Source organism: Castor canadensis, chromosome 14 (assembly GCF_047511655.1).
Source record: "Castor canadensis chromosome 14, mCasCan1.hap1v2, whole genome shotgun sequence".
In the NCBI taxonomy this organism is placed as follows: Eukaryota; Metazoa; Chordata; class Mammalia; order Rodentia; family Castoridae; genus Castor; species Castor canadensis.
This window is the reverse complement of record NC_133399.1, coordinates 107,287,455-107,302,653: the sequence shown is the minus strand read 5'-3', so window position 1 is coordinate 107,302,653 and position 15,199 is coordinate 107,287,455. Positions and strand designations below refer to the sequence as shown.

The 15,199-nt window shown below is 38.8% G+C and overlaps 1 protein-coding gene across 3 annotated transcripts in view; it reads left to right on the top strand.

The window, feature by feature from the left end:
- Positions 1-15,199, top strand: part of Kif13b (kinesin family member 13B) — a 170,163-nt gene that overhangs the window by 78,164 nt on the left and 76,800 nt on the right. For all 3 annotated transcript variants that reach the window (XR_012441576.1, XM_074055244.1, XM_074055243.1), the window contains exons 13-14: positions 2,396-2,530; positions 13,823-13,953. Coding sequence is in view for 2 of the 3 variants with exons in the window: in XM_074055244.1 (XP_073911345.1) it covers positions 2,396-2,530; positions 13,823-13,953 (266 nt within the window). In the remaining variant the exon portion in view is untranslated. The remainder of the gene's footprint in view (positions 1-2,395; positions 2,531-13,822; positions 13,954-15,199) is intronic.

Below are 15,199 nucleotides of genomic sequence, written 5' to 3'. Positions count from 1 at the left end.
TATATCTGAGGTGACTGTCTCTCATTGCTAGAAAACTTAATACAGAGGGAGCTGTGAGATTCTGGGGTGGGAGTGTAGCATTAGTCTAAGAAGATCTAGTAAAGTTTAGCACTGGAGGAAAATGGCATCAGTGAGCACAACTGTATTTTATAGTGCAGTACTTTTTGTGAGCTGATTCCTGTGTGTGCTAATATTTGTTCATTTGTTTTTAACTTTTTTTTTTTGGCACTACTGGGGTTTGAACTCAGGATGTCACTGATGCTGGGCAAGCTCTCTACTATTTGAGCCATGCTTTAGTTTATTTTTAACTCTTTAAAAATTTTTATTTATTTTATTTTTGAACTAGCATAATACACAATGTGATGGAATTTCATTGTGATGATTCTATACATGTGTATGGTTCCATACCCCTCCATTATGGTTCCATTAGCTGACAGCACCTGGTATTCACAGGTGGCCTCCCATCTAAGTACTAACCAGGCCAACCCCTTTTAGCTTCTGAATTAGATGGGATTGGGTATGTTCAAATGTGGCCACAGACCATCTTTATATGCCTAGGGTTGGCCTGGATGGAGATTCTCCCATTTTTGCCTTGCAGGTAGCTGGGATTACTACAGTACACCACCACGCCTATCCTTTATTTTTAAATTAACTTTTTCAAATTTATACAATTAAAAATATTTATACTTACTTATGTGTATACTAGGAAATTGTATATATTATTTATATACATACACAGTTTTTGGTGGCAAATATTATAATGAATTGTCAGTTTTCTGCCACTATGCCTTTTTTTGGCTTAGACAAAAATTTTGTGGTGTTTTTACCATTAAAAAACCTCATATACACAAAACCAAACATGATCATATACAAACTCAGTTGTAGAACATGTTTGTAACAGTGTAAGTACTCTGTGGAACTCAGGGAAAGAGAGAAAGGAAAAGAGAATGACAGAGCAGCAGAAATATCACATACCACAAGATGTGAAGGTAGAGGTATAGGAATGTGTATTGTAAGATGTTGAAAAATGCGGGGTGGGAGGTAAAAGGGTAAGGGAGAGTATTCTAAGGGATTGAACAGACCAAAGTAAAGTACACCCACAGAGGTCTTACATTGAGACACCCCTCCGAATGTTAACTCAAATATTAATGATGAAAACCAGGACTGTAAAATAGGCACAGTGTGGGGGGGGCAGGAGGGGGAGTGGTACTAGTGTGGGTGGGTGAACTAAGGAGATTAAGATGACGGCATATGGTAGATGGACTTCGTATACCTATATGAAATAGAACTAGAAAACCTCTTGCAATTGCTTTAAGTGGGGTGGGGGGAGAGGGTTGAGGGGGAGAGACGATAGGGGCAATGTAAATAATGTACAATGTAAGTCTAATCGGAATTGTCAGTATGAAACCCCCCCCATCGTGAATATATCTCAATAAAAATTCAAAAAAGAATAATAAAACTTTGAGTAACAGAAAAATGCATAGGGAAGTAGTGTAAAAGTGTAGTTTACTAGTAGTGGTAACTAGAATTGCTTTCCTCAAATTAGGTATGTGGTACTTTATCGTACTTTATCAGGGATAATCCCTTCTTAGATGTAAGTGCTGAAAAACCTGTCTATTGTTAATTAACCACCTCACATTTCTGAAAGAACACTATAGTTCCTTTGGTTAAAAGAGACACTTGATTCAAAGAGCCAGGACCAGTATGCCCCCTTTCCTAATTTTGTAGCAGCATACTTCTGGGTAGGATGTGTGACTGAGTTGCAATGGCTGTGTAGTTAGGAGGGTGTTCTTACAAAGAACAAAACTCTGGAGCTGTGTTTTAATCATGCTGGAAACTTACAGTGTGCTCCATGTTAAATGTCTTAGTTTGTCTCCTTTTTCCCCAGAATCGAAGGTTTGAAAGTAGATGTGATGAGAAGTAAAGGTGGAGGGGACGTGGGCCAGGATGAAGGGCCCTGTAAATTTCATGGAGGGACTTTGGCCTGTATCCTGTCTGGGGAGTCACAAAATTCCAAGAAGTCAATCAGAAGAGTGTGTTGAAAGCTGCTTTTTAGAGAGACCACAACTGAGTGAGATGCATTTACATTTGCTCACTTGTGCAATTAGATGAGTTGAAGACATTTGATATTTTCCAAAATGAAAGTTGAGAACTTACTACTCTGTATTTGGTTGCTGTTTGTAATGGGTTTTATTTTTAAATGAATTTTAACTAGCAAAAGTAAAACAGTTTTGCATAGTTTGGAAAGAAGAGAAGAATAGAATAACTTCAAATAATGGCATATTCAAAGGTAACATTTGAGTTATGAAGATGTTGAGTAATTATAATAATATTGTAGGATCCTCTATATCTCTCTGCCTCAGAGGCATTAACCCTCCTGTGATAACATTTTCAGGAGCGGCAGAAGCAGCTGGAGAGCCTGGGAATCTCTCTTCAAACTTCCGGAATCAAAGTTGGGGATGATAAGTGCTTCCTTGTTAACCTGAATGCAGACCCTGCTCTGAATGAACTTCTAGTATATTACTTAAAGGTGAGGCACTGTGCCTGCATGGAGTGCAGTGATATTTCACGGTGCTTTCTTTAAACTTGGGGAACCATGCTTATTCAGAACACAGAGTTAGCAAATTGTTTTTGTTTGAGTAGGCTGGCGTGTGGAGCAGTCTTGGGATCTGGGATCAGTTTCCCTTTTTAGTCTTTGAGTGACGTCATTCAAACTGCTCATATAAACTGATATTCTGATATTTCCAACAACTTAAATAGCTCACCTATCATTTTTTACAGTGATTTATACAAGAGAATAGTTTTAAAGTTTAAAGGATGACTTTTAAGGTTAAACCATTCATCTAACCAAAACACAAAAGTTTCTGCAGTTTATATGAAACATTTTGTAAGCAGTTTGCTCACTCACAAGAGGAAATGTTTAAAGATAGCAAAGTTCTTAGGACTCTTTGATAGGAAATTTATGCTTCTAATCACCCAGGAAAATTAAGACATTTAAATTATTAGCCCATTAAAAAAGGAAGAACAGGCCACTTAGAGACTGAGAGGGTCAGAGTGTGAAACAGTAGATAGACAAATATTGTATACATTGATATCTGTAAATCATAGACATAATTAGAAGACAGGACAATGTTAGAAGGGCATGAATGCTGAGATCACACATAAATCACGAGGAATGCTCCAAGTTGCCCTTGGCAGGCCCAGGGCATAAATTAGTTACATCATGGACTATGCTACTCTAACCAGGGCTTATACATACTAGGGTGCAGTTTCTTCCCCTCACATGTGTAGGATTAATTTATGTGACAGGAAAGTAAAGCTAGTGAGCTGCTCAAGTTGGAAACAGTTTAAAGATTAGAAGATTAAGTAATTCCATTTCTACAAAGACTCACATTGCCTAGTTTCCTAGTTTTATTGAAGATATCCTGTAATAATTGCCTTGTGTCATTTTGATATGGCCCCTTTGTTAATTAGTATCTTATACCTTGTTAAGTTGTGTCATTGACACAAACCATAGTGACTTGTGCAGTCTGAGGGTTTGTAGTAGCCTGAGAGTAATGTAGTAGTAGGAGGGAGGTGGCCTGCGTTGCTAGTCCATTACTCTCTAGTCTACAGGTTCTTCCTTTGTAAATGAACAGAAGTTATCTCTGCCTAGCTGGGTTCATGAGAGGATTGGCTATACAGAAATACCGTATAAACAGAAATACAATTATATAATATTCCACATTTCACTTTCTCATTTGATGCTCTCCTTGGGCCTTTTTTGCCTATTAAAAATGATGTGCTGTCACATCCCTCACTGCTTCTGAATGGCGTTGACAGCATTTTGAGTCAGGATGTTAGCCATAGACATTCATGTACCTTAGGGGAAATGCAAAATTAGAATCGAACTTAAATATGCTGCCCCCTTTTCCCCTCAGAACTAAGAGTTCTTTTCATTTTTTATGTGTTATAGTTGAAATTGGAACATATAGACACACACTTCAGGAAATACCCCTGAATCATATCTGTTTCTTAACCAAAAAGTTTAACAAAGAAACTGTTTTGAGGAGAGATTTGAGAGGAATGAGAACGTTTCTGGTCACTTGTGTGGAGGTGTTTGGTTCTGTTCCAGACTGCAGTCAGCCCTGTTTGGGCCGAATCTGAGGCAGTGCTGATGTCTCAACTTCCGAGACTCACCCCACAGTAAGACGATATTCATGACAAAGCACATTCAGAAGGGTGAGCTCAGTCCAAGAACAGTTTTCACTTCAGAAAAGCGATACCATGATGTGGGACGGAGGAATGTGGAGGCTTGGAGTTTTTTTCTTTTTCTTTGTTTTCAACTTCTCAGGTCAGTTCAGATGCTGGGCATCTGACTTCAGATGTGATGACTTCACCTCTCCTGGCAACTTTAGCTCCCCCACCTGCAAAGTTCTTCCTAATTCTAAGTTGTATGGTTCTCTTACTCTTCCAGAATATGATTCTCCACCTGTTTATTCTGCTATACTTTAACCAGCGAGCTTTAGAATCATTCTGCTCATTCTTGCATAAACAGACTGGGATGCAGTCACCCATTAACTTCACCTCACTTTGCCTGCCTGCTACCTTCCCAACAGTAGACACTCATTAGATAAGCCTTTTGCTTTGTTTTTTAGCAGTACTGGGATTTGAACTCAGGTCCTCAAGCTTGTTAGGCAGGCACTCCACCACTTGAGCCACTCCATCAGCCCGCTTTTTGTTTTTGAGGAAGCGTCTTGCTGTGTAGCTCAGACTGGCCTTGAGCATGGACGCTCCTATTCCAGCCTCCTGAGGGCTGGATCACAGGAGTGTACTGCCATGCCGGCCAGGGTGATCTTTTATTACAAATTTCATCTTTCTCCTCATCTTTATTATTAGAAAATAAAACAAAGAGCTTATTGACTTACACAGTAAGGCTTTGGCAGAATTGAGGTTCTTTTTTTTTCTTTTTTTTGGTGGCACTGAGGTTTGAACTCAGAGCCTCAGGCTTGATAGGCAGGCACTTTACAACCTTTACAACTTGAGCCACTCTGCCAGCCCTAGAATTGAGCTTTTTGAATTCAGTATTTGAAATTCTAATGTATTGTCATGCAAAGTGTAGTAGATTATAATCTCAAACAAGAGATTTAAGATGTTATTTATAATGTAAACACTATAATTAAGACTTGGTCTATTTCTTGTGTCTCTAGGGGTTTAGTGCCCATTGCATAATGGGTGCTCAATATATTTGTTGAAAAATTGAAACTTTTCTTCTAAAACTTGAATTAGACCTTTGTCTGTTCAACTTAATGTCTCTTGCTTTTGCTGATTTGTAATTCATTCTTCAACAGATACATTTAGCACCCACCATGTATTGTATATTATGTTGGGTATACCAGATGCGAGAGTCTTGTATACATTGTATCCAAATAAGGGGGAAGGAGAAATAGCAGTCAGGACACAGTAAATCGCAATTAATAGTACTTACTGGCTCTTAATTACAACCAGGCATATAAAGTATGCACTATGTGCATAGATGAAGGGATGAGCCTTTCAGGTGAAAGAACCAGAGCCAGGGCAGAGGTGTGGGAAGAGACTTCTGTGCAGTCCAAGAGTAGAGTAAAGCAGTTGGTTCCATACCCACATCTAGTCTGGGGTCCAGCCCAAGTCCATAGTTCCTAGTTGGTGACAGAGATTTAGCTTATATGTGGCAGTACTTAAAGCCATGGAATTGGATGGGTGTGGCTTTGTCAGAGTCAGCAGAGTCCTTCCTGCAGGCTGCATCTAGCACTCTTCCTGGTTTTGTATGGCCTGGGAGTTAAGGATTGTCTTGCCATTTTTTAAATGGTTGAAGAATAATGTTTTGGACACATGAAAATTACGTGAAGCTCAAATTTTAGTCTTCTTTAATTTTTATTGGACAGTATCCCCACTTAGTCTTAGTCTTAGCCTTTGAACTCAGAGCCTAACACTTGTCAGGCAGGCACTGTACCACTTGAACCACTCTGCCAGCCCTCTCACTGTCTTTATGCATCTTCTTTCTGCTTATGTACTACAAAAACAGAGTTGAGTACTTACATATGGCTTATAAAGCTAAAGCATTTGATTTCCTACTCCAGATCCAGATATGTAGAAAGAAGGGGGCCTGGAAACCCAACCCAGTTCCCATCAACAGTAATCATGTGCAGGCATTCAGAAATTGCAGTGCATGAGAGGAAGAGGGAGCTCCATTTTTTTTTTCAAAGTTGATCAAACTGTGCTGTTTATTTATTTATTTATATTCATATGTGCATACAATGTTTGGGTCATTTCTCCCCACTTCCTCCACCTCCTCCCTTACCCCCCCTTTCCTCCCCCACGTCCTCGATACCCAGCAGAAACTATTTCGCCCTTATCTCTAATTTTGTTGAAGAGAGAGTATAAGCAATAATAGGAAGGAACAGGGTTTTTGCTGGTTGAGATAAGGATAGCTATACAGGGCATTGACTCACATTGATTTCCTGTGCGTGTGTGTTACCTTCTAGGTTAATTCTTTTTGATCTAACCTTTTCTCTAGTTCCTGGTCCCCTTCTCCTACTGCCTCAGTTGCTTTAAGGTATCTGCTTTAGTTTCTCTGCGTTAAGGGCAACAAATGCTAGCTAGTTTTTTAGGTGTCTTACCTATCCTCACCCCTCCCTTATGTGCTCTCGCTTTTATCATGTGCTCAAAGTCCAATCCCCTTGTTGTGTTTGCCCTTGATCTAATGTCCGCATATGAGGGAAAACATATGCTTTTTGGTCTTTTGGGCCAGGCTAACCTCACTCAGAATGATGTTCTCCAATTCCATCCATTTACCAGCAAATGATAACATTTCATTCTTCTTCATGGCTGCATAAAATTCCATTGTGTATAGATACCACATTTTCTTAATCCATTCGTCAGTGGTGGGGCATCTTGGCTGTTTCCATAACTTGGCTATTGTGAATAGTGCCACAATAAACATGGGTGTGTAGGTGCCTCTGGAGTAACCTGTGTCACAGTCTTTTGGGTATATCCCCAAGAGTGGTATTGCTGGATCATATGGTAGATCAATGTTTAGCTTTTTAAGTAGCCTATGAATTTTTTTCCAGAGTGGTTGTACTAGTTTACATTCCCACCAGCAGTGTAAGAGGGTTCCTTTTTCCCCACATCCTCACCAACACCTGTTGTTAGTGGTGTTGCTAATGATGGCTATTCTGACAGGGTGAGGTGGAATCTTAGTGTAGTTTTAATTTGCACTTCCTTTATTGCTAGAGATGGTGAGCATTTTTTCATGTGTTTTTTGGCCATTTGAATTTCTTCTTTTGAGAAAGTTCTGTTTAGTTCACTTGCCCATTTCTTTATTGGTTCATTAATTTTGGGAGAATTTAGTTTTTTAAGTTCCCTATATATTCTGGTTATCAGGCCTTTGTCTGATGTGTAGTTGGCAAATATTTTCTCCCACTCTGTGGGTGTTCTCTTCAGTTTAGAGACCATTTCTTTTGATGAACAGAAGCTTTTGAGCTTTGTGAGGTCCCATTTATCTATGCTATCTCTTAGCTGCTGTGCTGCTGGGGTTTCATTGAGAAAGTTCTTACCTATACCTACTAACTCCAGAGTATTTCCTACACTTTCCTGAATCAACTTTAGAGTTTGTGGTCTGATATTAAGATCCTTGATCCATTTTGAGTTAATCTTGGTACAGGGTGATATACATGGATCTAGTTTCATTTTTTTGCAGACTGCTAACCAGTTTTCCCAGCAGTTTTTGTTGAAGAGGCTGCTATTTCTCCATCGTATATTTTTAGCTCCTTTGTCAAAGACAAGTTGGTTATAGTTGTGTGGGTTCATATCTGGGTCCTCTGTTCCACTGGTCTTCATGTCTGTTTTTGTGCCAGTACCATGCTGTTTTTATTGTTATTGCTTTGTAATATAGTTTGAAGTCAGGTATCGTGATACCTCCTGCATTGTTCTTTTGACTGAGTATTGCCTTGGCTATTCGTGGCCTCTTGTGTTTCCATATAAATTTCACGGTAGATTTTTCAATCTCTTTAATGAATGTCATTGGATTTTTGATGGGAATTGCATTACACATGTAGATTACTTTTGGGAGTATAGACATTTTTACTATGTTGATTCTACCAATCCATGAGCATGGGAGATCGCTCCACTTTCTATAGTCTTCCTCAATCTCTTTCTTCAGAAGTTTATAGTTTTCCTTGTAGAGGTCGTTCACATCCTTTGTTAGGTTTACACCTAGGTATTTGATTTTTTTTGAGGCTATTGTAAATGGAATTGTTTTCATACATTCTTTTTCAGTTTGTTCATTATTAGTGTATAGAAATGCTAATGATTTTTCTATGTTGATTTTATATCCTGCTACCTTGCTATAGCTATTGATGGTGTCTAGGAGCTTTTGAGTAGAGTTTTTTGGGTCTTTAAGGTATAGGATCATGTCGTCTGCAAACAGGGATATTTTGACAGTTTCTTTACCTATTTGTATTCCTTTTATTCCTTCTTCTTGCCTAATTGCTCTGGCTAGGAATTCCAGTACTATGTTGAATAGGAGTGGAGATAGTGGGCATCCTTGTCTGGTTCCTGATTTTAGAGGGAATGGTTTCAGTTTTTCTCCGTTAAGTATGATGCTGGCTGTAGGTTTGTCATATATAGCTTTTATAATGTTGAGGTACTTTCCTTCTATTCCTAGTTTTCTTAGAGCTTTTATCATGAAATGATGTTGGATCTTATCAAAGGCTTTTTCTGCATCTATTGAGATGATCAAGTGGTTTTTGTCTTTGCTTCTGTTAATGTGGTTTATTACGTTTATTGATTTTCATATGTTGAACCACCCCTGCATCCCTGGATGAAGCCTACTTGGTCGTGGTGAATAATCTTTTTGATGTGTTGTTGAATTCGGTTTGCCATTATTTTATTGAGGATTTTTGCATCAATGTTCATTAAGGTGATTGGCCTATAGTTTTCCTTTTTGGAGGAGTCTTTGCCTGTTTTTGGAATAAGTGTAATACTGGCTTCATAAAATGTGTCAGGCAGTTTTCCTTCCCTTTCTATTTCATAGAACAGTTTAGGAAGGTTGGTGTCGGTTCTTCTTTAAAGGTCTGATAGAATTCAGCAGAGAATCCATCAGGTCCTGGACTTTTCTTTTTGGGGAGACTCTTGATTGCTACTTCAATTTCATTTTGTGTTATAGATCTATTCAGTTTATTAATATCCTCTTGGTTCAGCTTTGGATGATCATATGTATCTAGAAATCTGTCCATTTCTTTAAGATTTTCGAATTTATTTGAATATGGGTTCTCGAAGTAGTCTCTGATGATTTCCTGGACTTCCATGGTGTTTGTTGTTATCTCCCCTTTTGTGTTCCTGATTCTACTAATTTGGGTTTTTTTCTCTCCTCATTTTAGTCAGGTTTGCCAGGGGTCTGTGGATCTTGTTTGTTTTTTCAAAGAACCAACTTTTTGTTTCATTAATTGTATGGTTTTTTTGGTTTCTGTTTCATAGATTTCAGCTCTTATTTTTATTATTTCTCTCTTTCTATTTGTTTTGGGATTTGCTTGTTCTTGTTTTTCTAGGAGTTTGAGATATATTATTAGGTCATTGATTTGGGACCTTTCAGTCTTTTTAACCTATGGGACACAGTCCCATTGCTGTGTCCCATAGGTTCCGGTAGGTTGTGTTTTCATTTTCATTGACTTCCAGGAACTTTTTAATTTCCTCTTTTATTTCATCAATGACCCATTGTTCATTAAGTAATGAGTTATTCAGTTTCCAGCTGTTTGCATGTTTTTTGTCTTTACTTTTGTTGTTGAATTCTAGTTTTGTTGCATTGTGATCAGATAGTATGCACGGTATAATTTCTGTTTTCTTATATTTGCTGAGGCTTTCTTTGTGCCCTAGGATATGATCTATTTTGGAGAAGGTTCCATGGGCTGCTGAGAAGAATGTATATTGTGTAGAAGTTGTATGAAATGTTCTGTAGACATCAACTAGGTCCATTTGATCTATGGTATGTTTTAGATCTAGGATTTCTTTATTGATTTTTTGTTTGGATGACCTATCTATTGATGATAATGGGGTGTTAAAGTCTCCCACAACCACTGTGTTGGCATTTATATATGCTTTATGGTCTTTCTGGGTATGTTTGATGAAATTGGGTACGTTGACATTGGGTGCATATAGGTTGATAACTGTTATTTCCTTTTGGTCTATTTCCCCTTTTATTAGTATGGAATGTCCTTCTTTATCTTGTTTGATCAATGTAGGTTTGAAGTCTACTTTGTCAGAGATAAGTATTGCTACTTCTGCCTGTTTTCAGGGGCCATTGGCTTGATAAATCTTCTTCCAGCCTTTCATCCTAAGCCTGTGCTTATTTCTGTCAGTGAGATGGGTCTCCTGTAAGCAACAAATTGTTGGGTCTTCCTTTTTAATCCATTTCATCAAACGGTGCCTTTTGATGGGTGAGTTATTTCTGTTAACATTAAGTGTTAGTATTGATAGGTATGTGGTGATTCCTGTCATTTAGTTGTCTTAGTTGTTTGAAGGTTTGATTGTGTGTACCTAAGTTGAGGTTACTCTCTACTTTCTAGCTTTTTCTTTTCCTGTAGTTTGGTGCTGCCTGCCCTCTTATGGTTATATTTGGTTTCACTTTCTGTGTGCAGAATACCTTGAAGAATCTTTTGTAGTCGTGGCTTTGTGGTCACATACTGTTTTAGTTTTTGCTTATCGTGGAAGACTTTTATTGTTCCATCTATTTTGAATGATAGTTTTCCTGGGTAGAGTATCCTGGGGTTGAAGTTATTTTCATTCAGTGCCCGGAAGATCTCACCCCAAGCTCTTCTTGCTTTTAATATTTCTGTTGAGAAGTCTACTGTAATTTTGATGGATTTACCTTTGTATGTTACTTGTTTTTTCTCTCTTATAGCCTTCAATATTCTTTCTCTAGTTTCTGTACTTGTTGTTTTAATGGTGATATGCTATGGGGTAATTCAGTTTTGATCTGGTCTGTTTGGTGTTCTAGAGGCCTCTTGCATCTATATGGGAATAGATTTCTCTAGATTTGGGAAATTTTCTGTTATTAGTTGTTGAATATATTACGCATTCCCTTTGCTTGCACCTCTTCTCCTTCTTCAATGCCCATGATTCTCAAGTTTGGTCTTTTGATGGAGTTGGTGAGTTCTTACATTTTCTTTTCACAGGTCTTGAGTTGTTTAACTAATAGTTCTTCAGTTTTTACTTTAATTACCATTTCATCTTCAAGTTCTGAGATTCTGTCTTCTGTTTGTTCTGTTCTGCTGGATTGGCCTTCCATTTTGTTTTGCAGTTCTGTTTCGTTCTTTTTTCTGAGGTTTTCCATATCCTGAGTCCCTTCCTCTTTAATGTTGTCTATTTTTGTCCTGAGTTCATTTGTCTCTTTATTAATCATGTTCTTTGTTTCACTTTGGTGTTTATACAGTGCTTCTATGGTTTCTTTTATTTCTTCTTTTGCTTGTTCAAATTCTCTATTTTTGTTGTCTTGGAATTTCCTGATTGTCTCCTGTACATTTTGGTTGACCCTATCCAGTATCATCTCTATAAAATTCTCATTGATTACCTGTAGTATGTCTTCTTTTAAATTATTCTTGTGGGCTTCATTGGGTTGTTTGGCATAGTTTATCTTCATTTTGTTGGAGTCTGGATCTGAGTATCTGTTTTCTTCATTCCCCTCTGGTTCCTGTACTAATTTTTTGCTTTGGGGAAACTGGTTTCCCTGTTTTTTCTGTCTTCCTGTCATTGCCCTTGGTGTTGTTATTGTCCCTGTAATGTGTGCCATTAAGTATTTTCTAACTTGTGATCATAACAATGGTTATATTTAGAATGGAAGGGTGAGAGGAGATGGAAAGCAAAGAAGTTAAAGTAAAAGGGAAAAACAAATAAACAAGTAGAAAAAACAAAACAAACAAAAGTTTTAAAGATATAAACAGGGAGAGATAGTGTACTAATCAATAGTAAGCTGAACAGGCATTAAAGAGACAGAGGATTGAAAATAAAAAAAATAAATAAATAAAAAATAAATAAATGAAAAAAAAATCTCCAAGTTCAAATGCAGTAAAGTGTCAGTCTTAATAATTTTGGTTTTAGTTCCTCAGCCTCCAATAATCCTGGAGATGGTGTCTCAGAAGTAGTTCTGTTGTTGTCTCATCAAAGGGGTAAAAAACTAAAACAAAACAAAATAACAACAACAACAACAAAAAAGCCCACAAAGTTTCCCAAGTTCAAATGCAATACAGTTTCAGTAAGTTTTTCAGCATGCAGGTGTAGTTTGATTGTTATCTCATCAAAGGTAGGGAGAAAAAAAAAAAGAGTCTGGAGACAGTTTTGTGAATGACTATCTGAGGCTGTGGCTTGCCTGCTCGCTGCAGTTGCTGGAAGCTTTTTTTATGCAGATCTCAGGAGTGAGCTTAACGTTCACCTAGCCCCTCAGGCTTTGTTTACTTAGGGCTTGACTGCCACTGCTACAATCTGTCCCCTTTCCAAGCACACTGGGAAAGGTGACACCGCACCCGCTTTCTCAGGCCTGCATGTTTGTTTACAGCTCACGTGCGAAGTGGGTCTTCCCCACTCTCCTCCCACTGCTACTTTTACCAGCTTTCCACTCCTGGTTGCTCACGTGGGAAGTGGGTCTTCCCCACTCTCCTCCCACTGCTACTTTTACCAGCTTTCCACTCCTGGTTGCTGGGCGTGTGCTGCTCCTGCCTTCTCCAGCCGGATTGTTTGTTTACAGTTCCGGGAGGGATTCCCCTCCCCCAATCCTCGGTGCTCAGGGTGCCCCACCCTCTTTGCTACCTGTCTTTTTTGTTGTTGTTGCTTATTATTCAGTTTTTTTTCTTTTTTCCCTGGGTGGGGGTCTGTCTGTCCAGGGGGCTATGCTGATCTGGTCCAGGGTTGTCTGTGTGAGTACCACGTACCGCTTTGCTCACCTTGTGGTCCACATCTTCCCAAGTTGTTTGGGCGCTGCTGTTTGGCGGTGGCCTGGGAGCCCTCCTGGTTTCTCCATTTAATGTGAAGTGGAGATGCTATGTGCAGGCTGGAGGTGTGTAGGAGTCAGAGTTTTGCCTCTCCTCAGTGGTTTTTCCTGTAAGGTGTGTCTCCAGTGTCTCTCCAAGATTTTACTTTAGAAGGCATGCTTTCTGCTTCCTCCCTCTAGCCGCCATCTTGGAATCTCCGGGAGCTCCATTTTTATGTGCCACTTTTTTCCATTCAGAAGTAAGCTGCTTGTCAAAAAATAGGGCTTGGAAATGAATGCTTGGGGTGTGTAAAGTAAGAAGAATTTATCTGTTACATCTTTTATGAGGTTATGGGATATCATGGGATTCATAAATAATTTTAGTCAGGTTCTGACTAAAATTAGATAGAACCTGTCCTAAAGAACAGGTTCTTTGCAGTTGACTCATTTTGGTTGAGGCCAAGTAAGTGATGTCCAACTTAACTAGCTGGTTTTCACACTAAATTTTTGGTCCATCTTTGATACATGGCTTATTCTCTGAGGGTAGTATAAAATTTTTGGACTCAAGATTATGATGGAATATTGAATATAGGATAGACATGGATATAAAATTGTAGTTTTAGACTTTAAAAATTTAAATAATACACTGAACACAGTATTTCCCTATGTATAAATAAAACTTGTAGAATGAATTTCAGAGACAGCCACTATTCCATTTGCTTCCAGATTCTTGTAGTTGGGATAATAGATCAAAGAGAGCTCAAGATGGGTCAAAGAATATAGGTGATTTTAGTTTGTGTACATGTAAGAATACAATATTCATGAGTAAATTTGATTCTTTCTTAGGAACATACATTGATAGGGTCAGCAGATTCCCAAGATATCCAGCTGTGTGGAATGGGAATTCTTCCTGAACACTGTATTATAGACATCACATCAGAAGGCCAGGTTATGCTGACTCCTCAGAAGAACACCAGGTAATGTGCTTGAATTAGTGTTAAAGTCAGTCCTTTTTATATATGTATATATGTATATATATATTTATATATATATATATATATTTTTTTTTTTTTGACAGTACTGGGGTTTGAACTTAGGGCCTCACGGTTGCTGGGCAGGCACTCTTATCACTTGAGCCACTCCACCAGCAATGTCAATCCTTTTTAAGAGGAAGAAAATATGCTAGTGTCAGGTGGTAGAAGAGACATTCAAGCTTCATTTACTTTTGTTTTAACTCCACATAAGACCCCCCAATTCAATATCAAATCCTTTATGTTTAATGTCAGCATCTCCCACAGCCATCCCTTCTCTCTGTGCCCCTGGCATCTGTGCTCCTTGCATGGCCTTGTTTAGGCCTCCCCAGGTCTTCATCAGGACCTTTGCCAATGTACACTCAACTTTGTCCACTGACCACACAACTGGAATGCGCTCTTCTGGTTTTGGTAGAAAGCCCTTTACATTCTTCCTGCTTATCTCCTGCACTTTTGCTCTGCCACTCTTTTGGCCTGCCAACTCCTGTTTCGGGTTAAGCTTTGCCCTTATCTTCTTTGGGGAGCTCTCTATTCTTTCCTACTTTCTGACTACATCCAATACACATGGAACCCTCATTTCCTACGCCTTCTCCAGAGTCATCCAGCTAAAGCCCTAGGTCATTTCTAACATCTTCCTGAGGTGCCTGATTATTCCCCATGTTGCTTCCTTGAATGAGTGATAAGTCCTGCTTGCTCAACTCTACGTAGGTTCCTGGTGTTCTCTGGTTGGAGGACATTGACAAAAGTCTGATTTTTACTTTAAGGGTTGAATTTTATCATTGGCAACAACTGGCAGTTGTTTTCCTTGCAGTGACGGCCCCCTCTATTCATTGTTGAGAACATGGTGCCCAATACAGGAGTCTGAAATGCTGGTTTGTGGATATCAAGATAGCCATTGTCCTTTGGTGTGTAGCAGTGGTGCTTTGTGTGTGCTTATTTTCTCAACTGAGATATTTAAAATGTATGCTTAGGGCTAAGATTTAGTATAACTCACAACTATTACTGCTTCCTCAAGGACATTCTCAAGTGAAACATTTTTCTTCTTTAACTGTGAGTGAACACTGGTGATTGCCAGTGATGTTGGCCACCCCTGCCTTAAACTGTGTGGAGCACCAGTGTTTTGGTTCACTGTCTGTTCTGTATGAATGTCAGTGTGGTGGGAAGGGCAAGTAACCCAAGTGTGTTGGTGGTG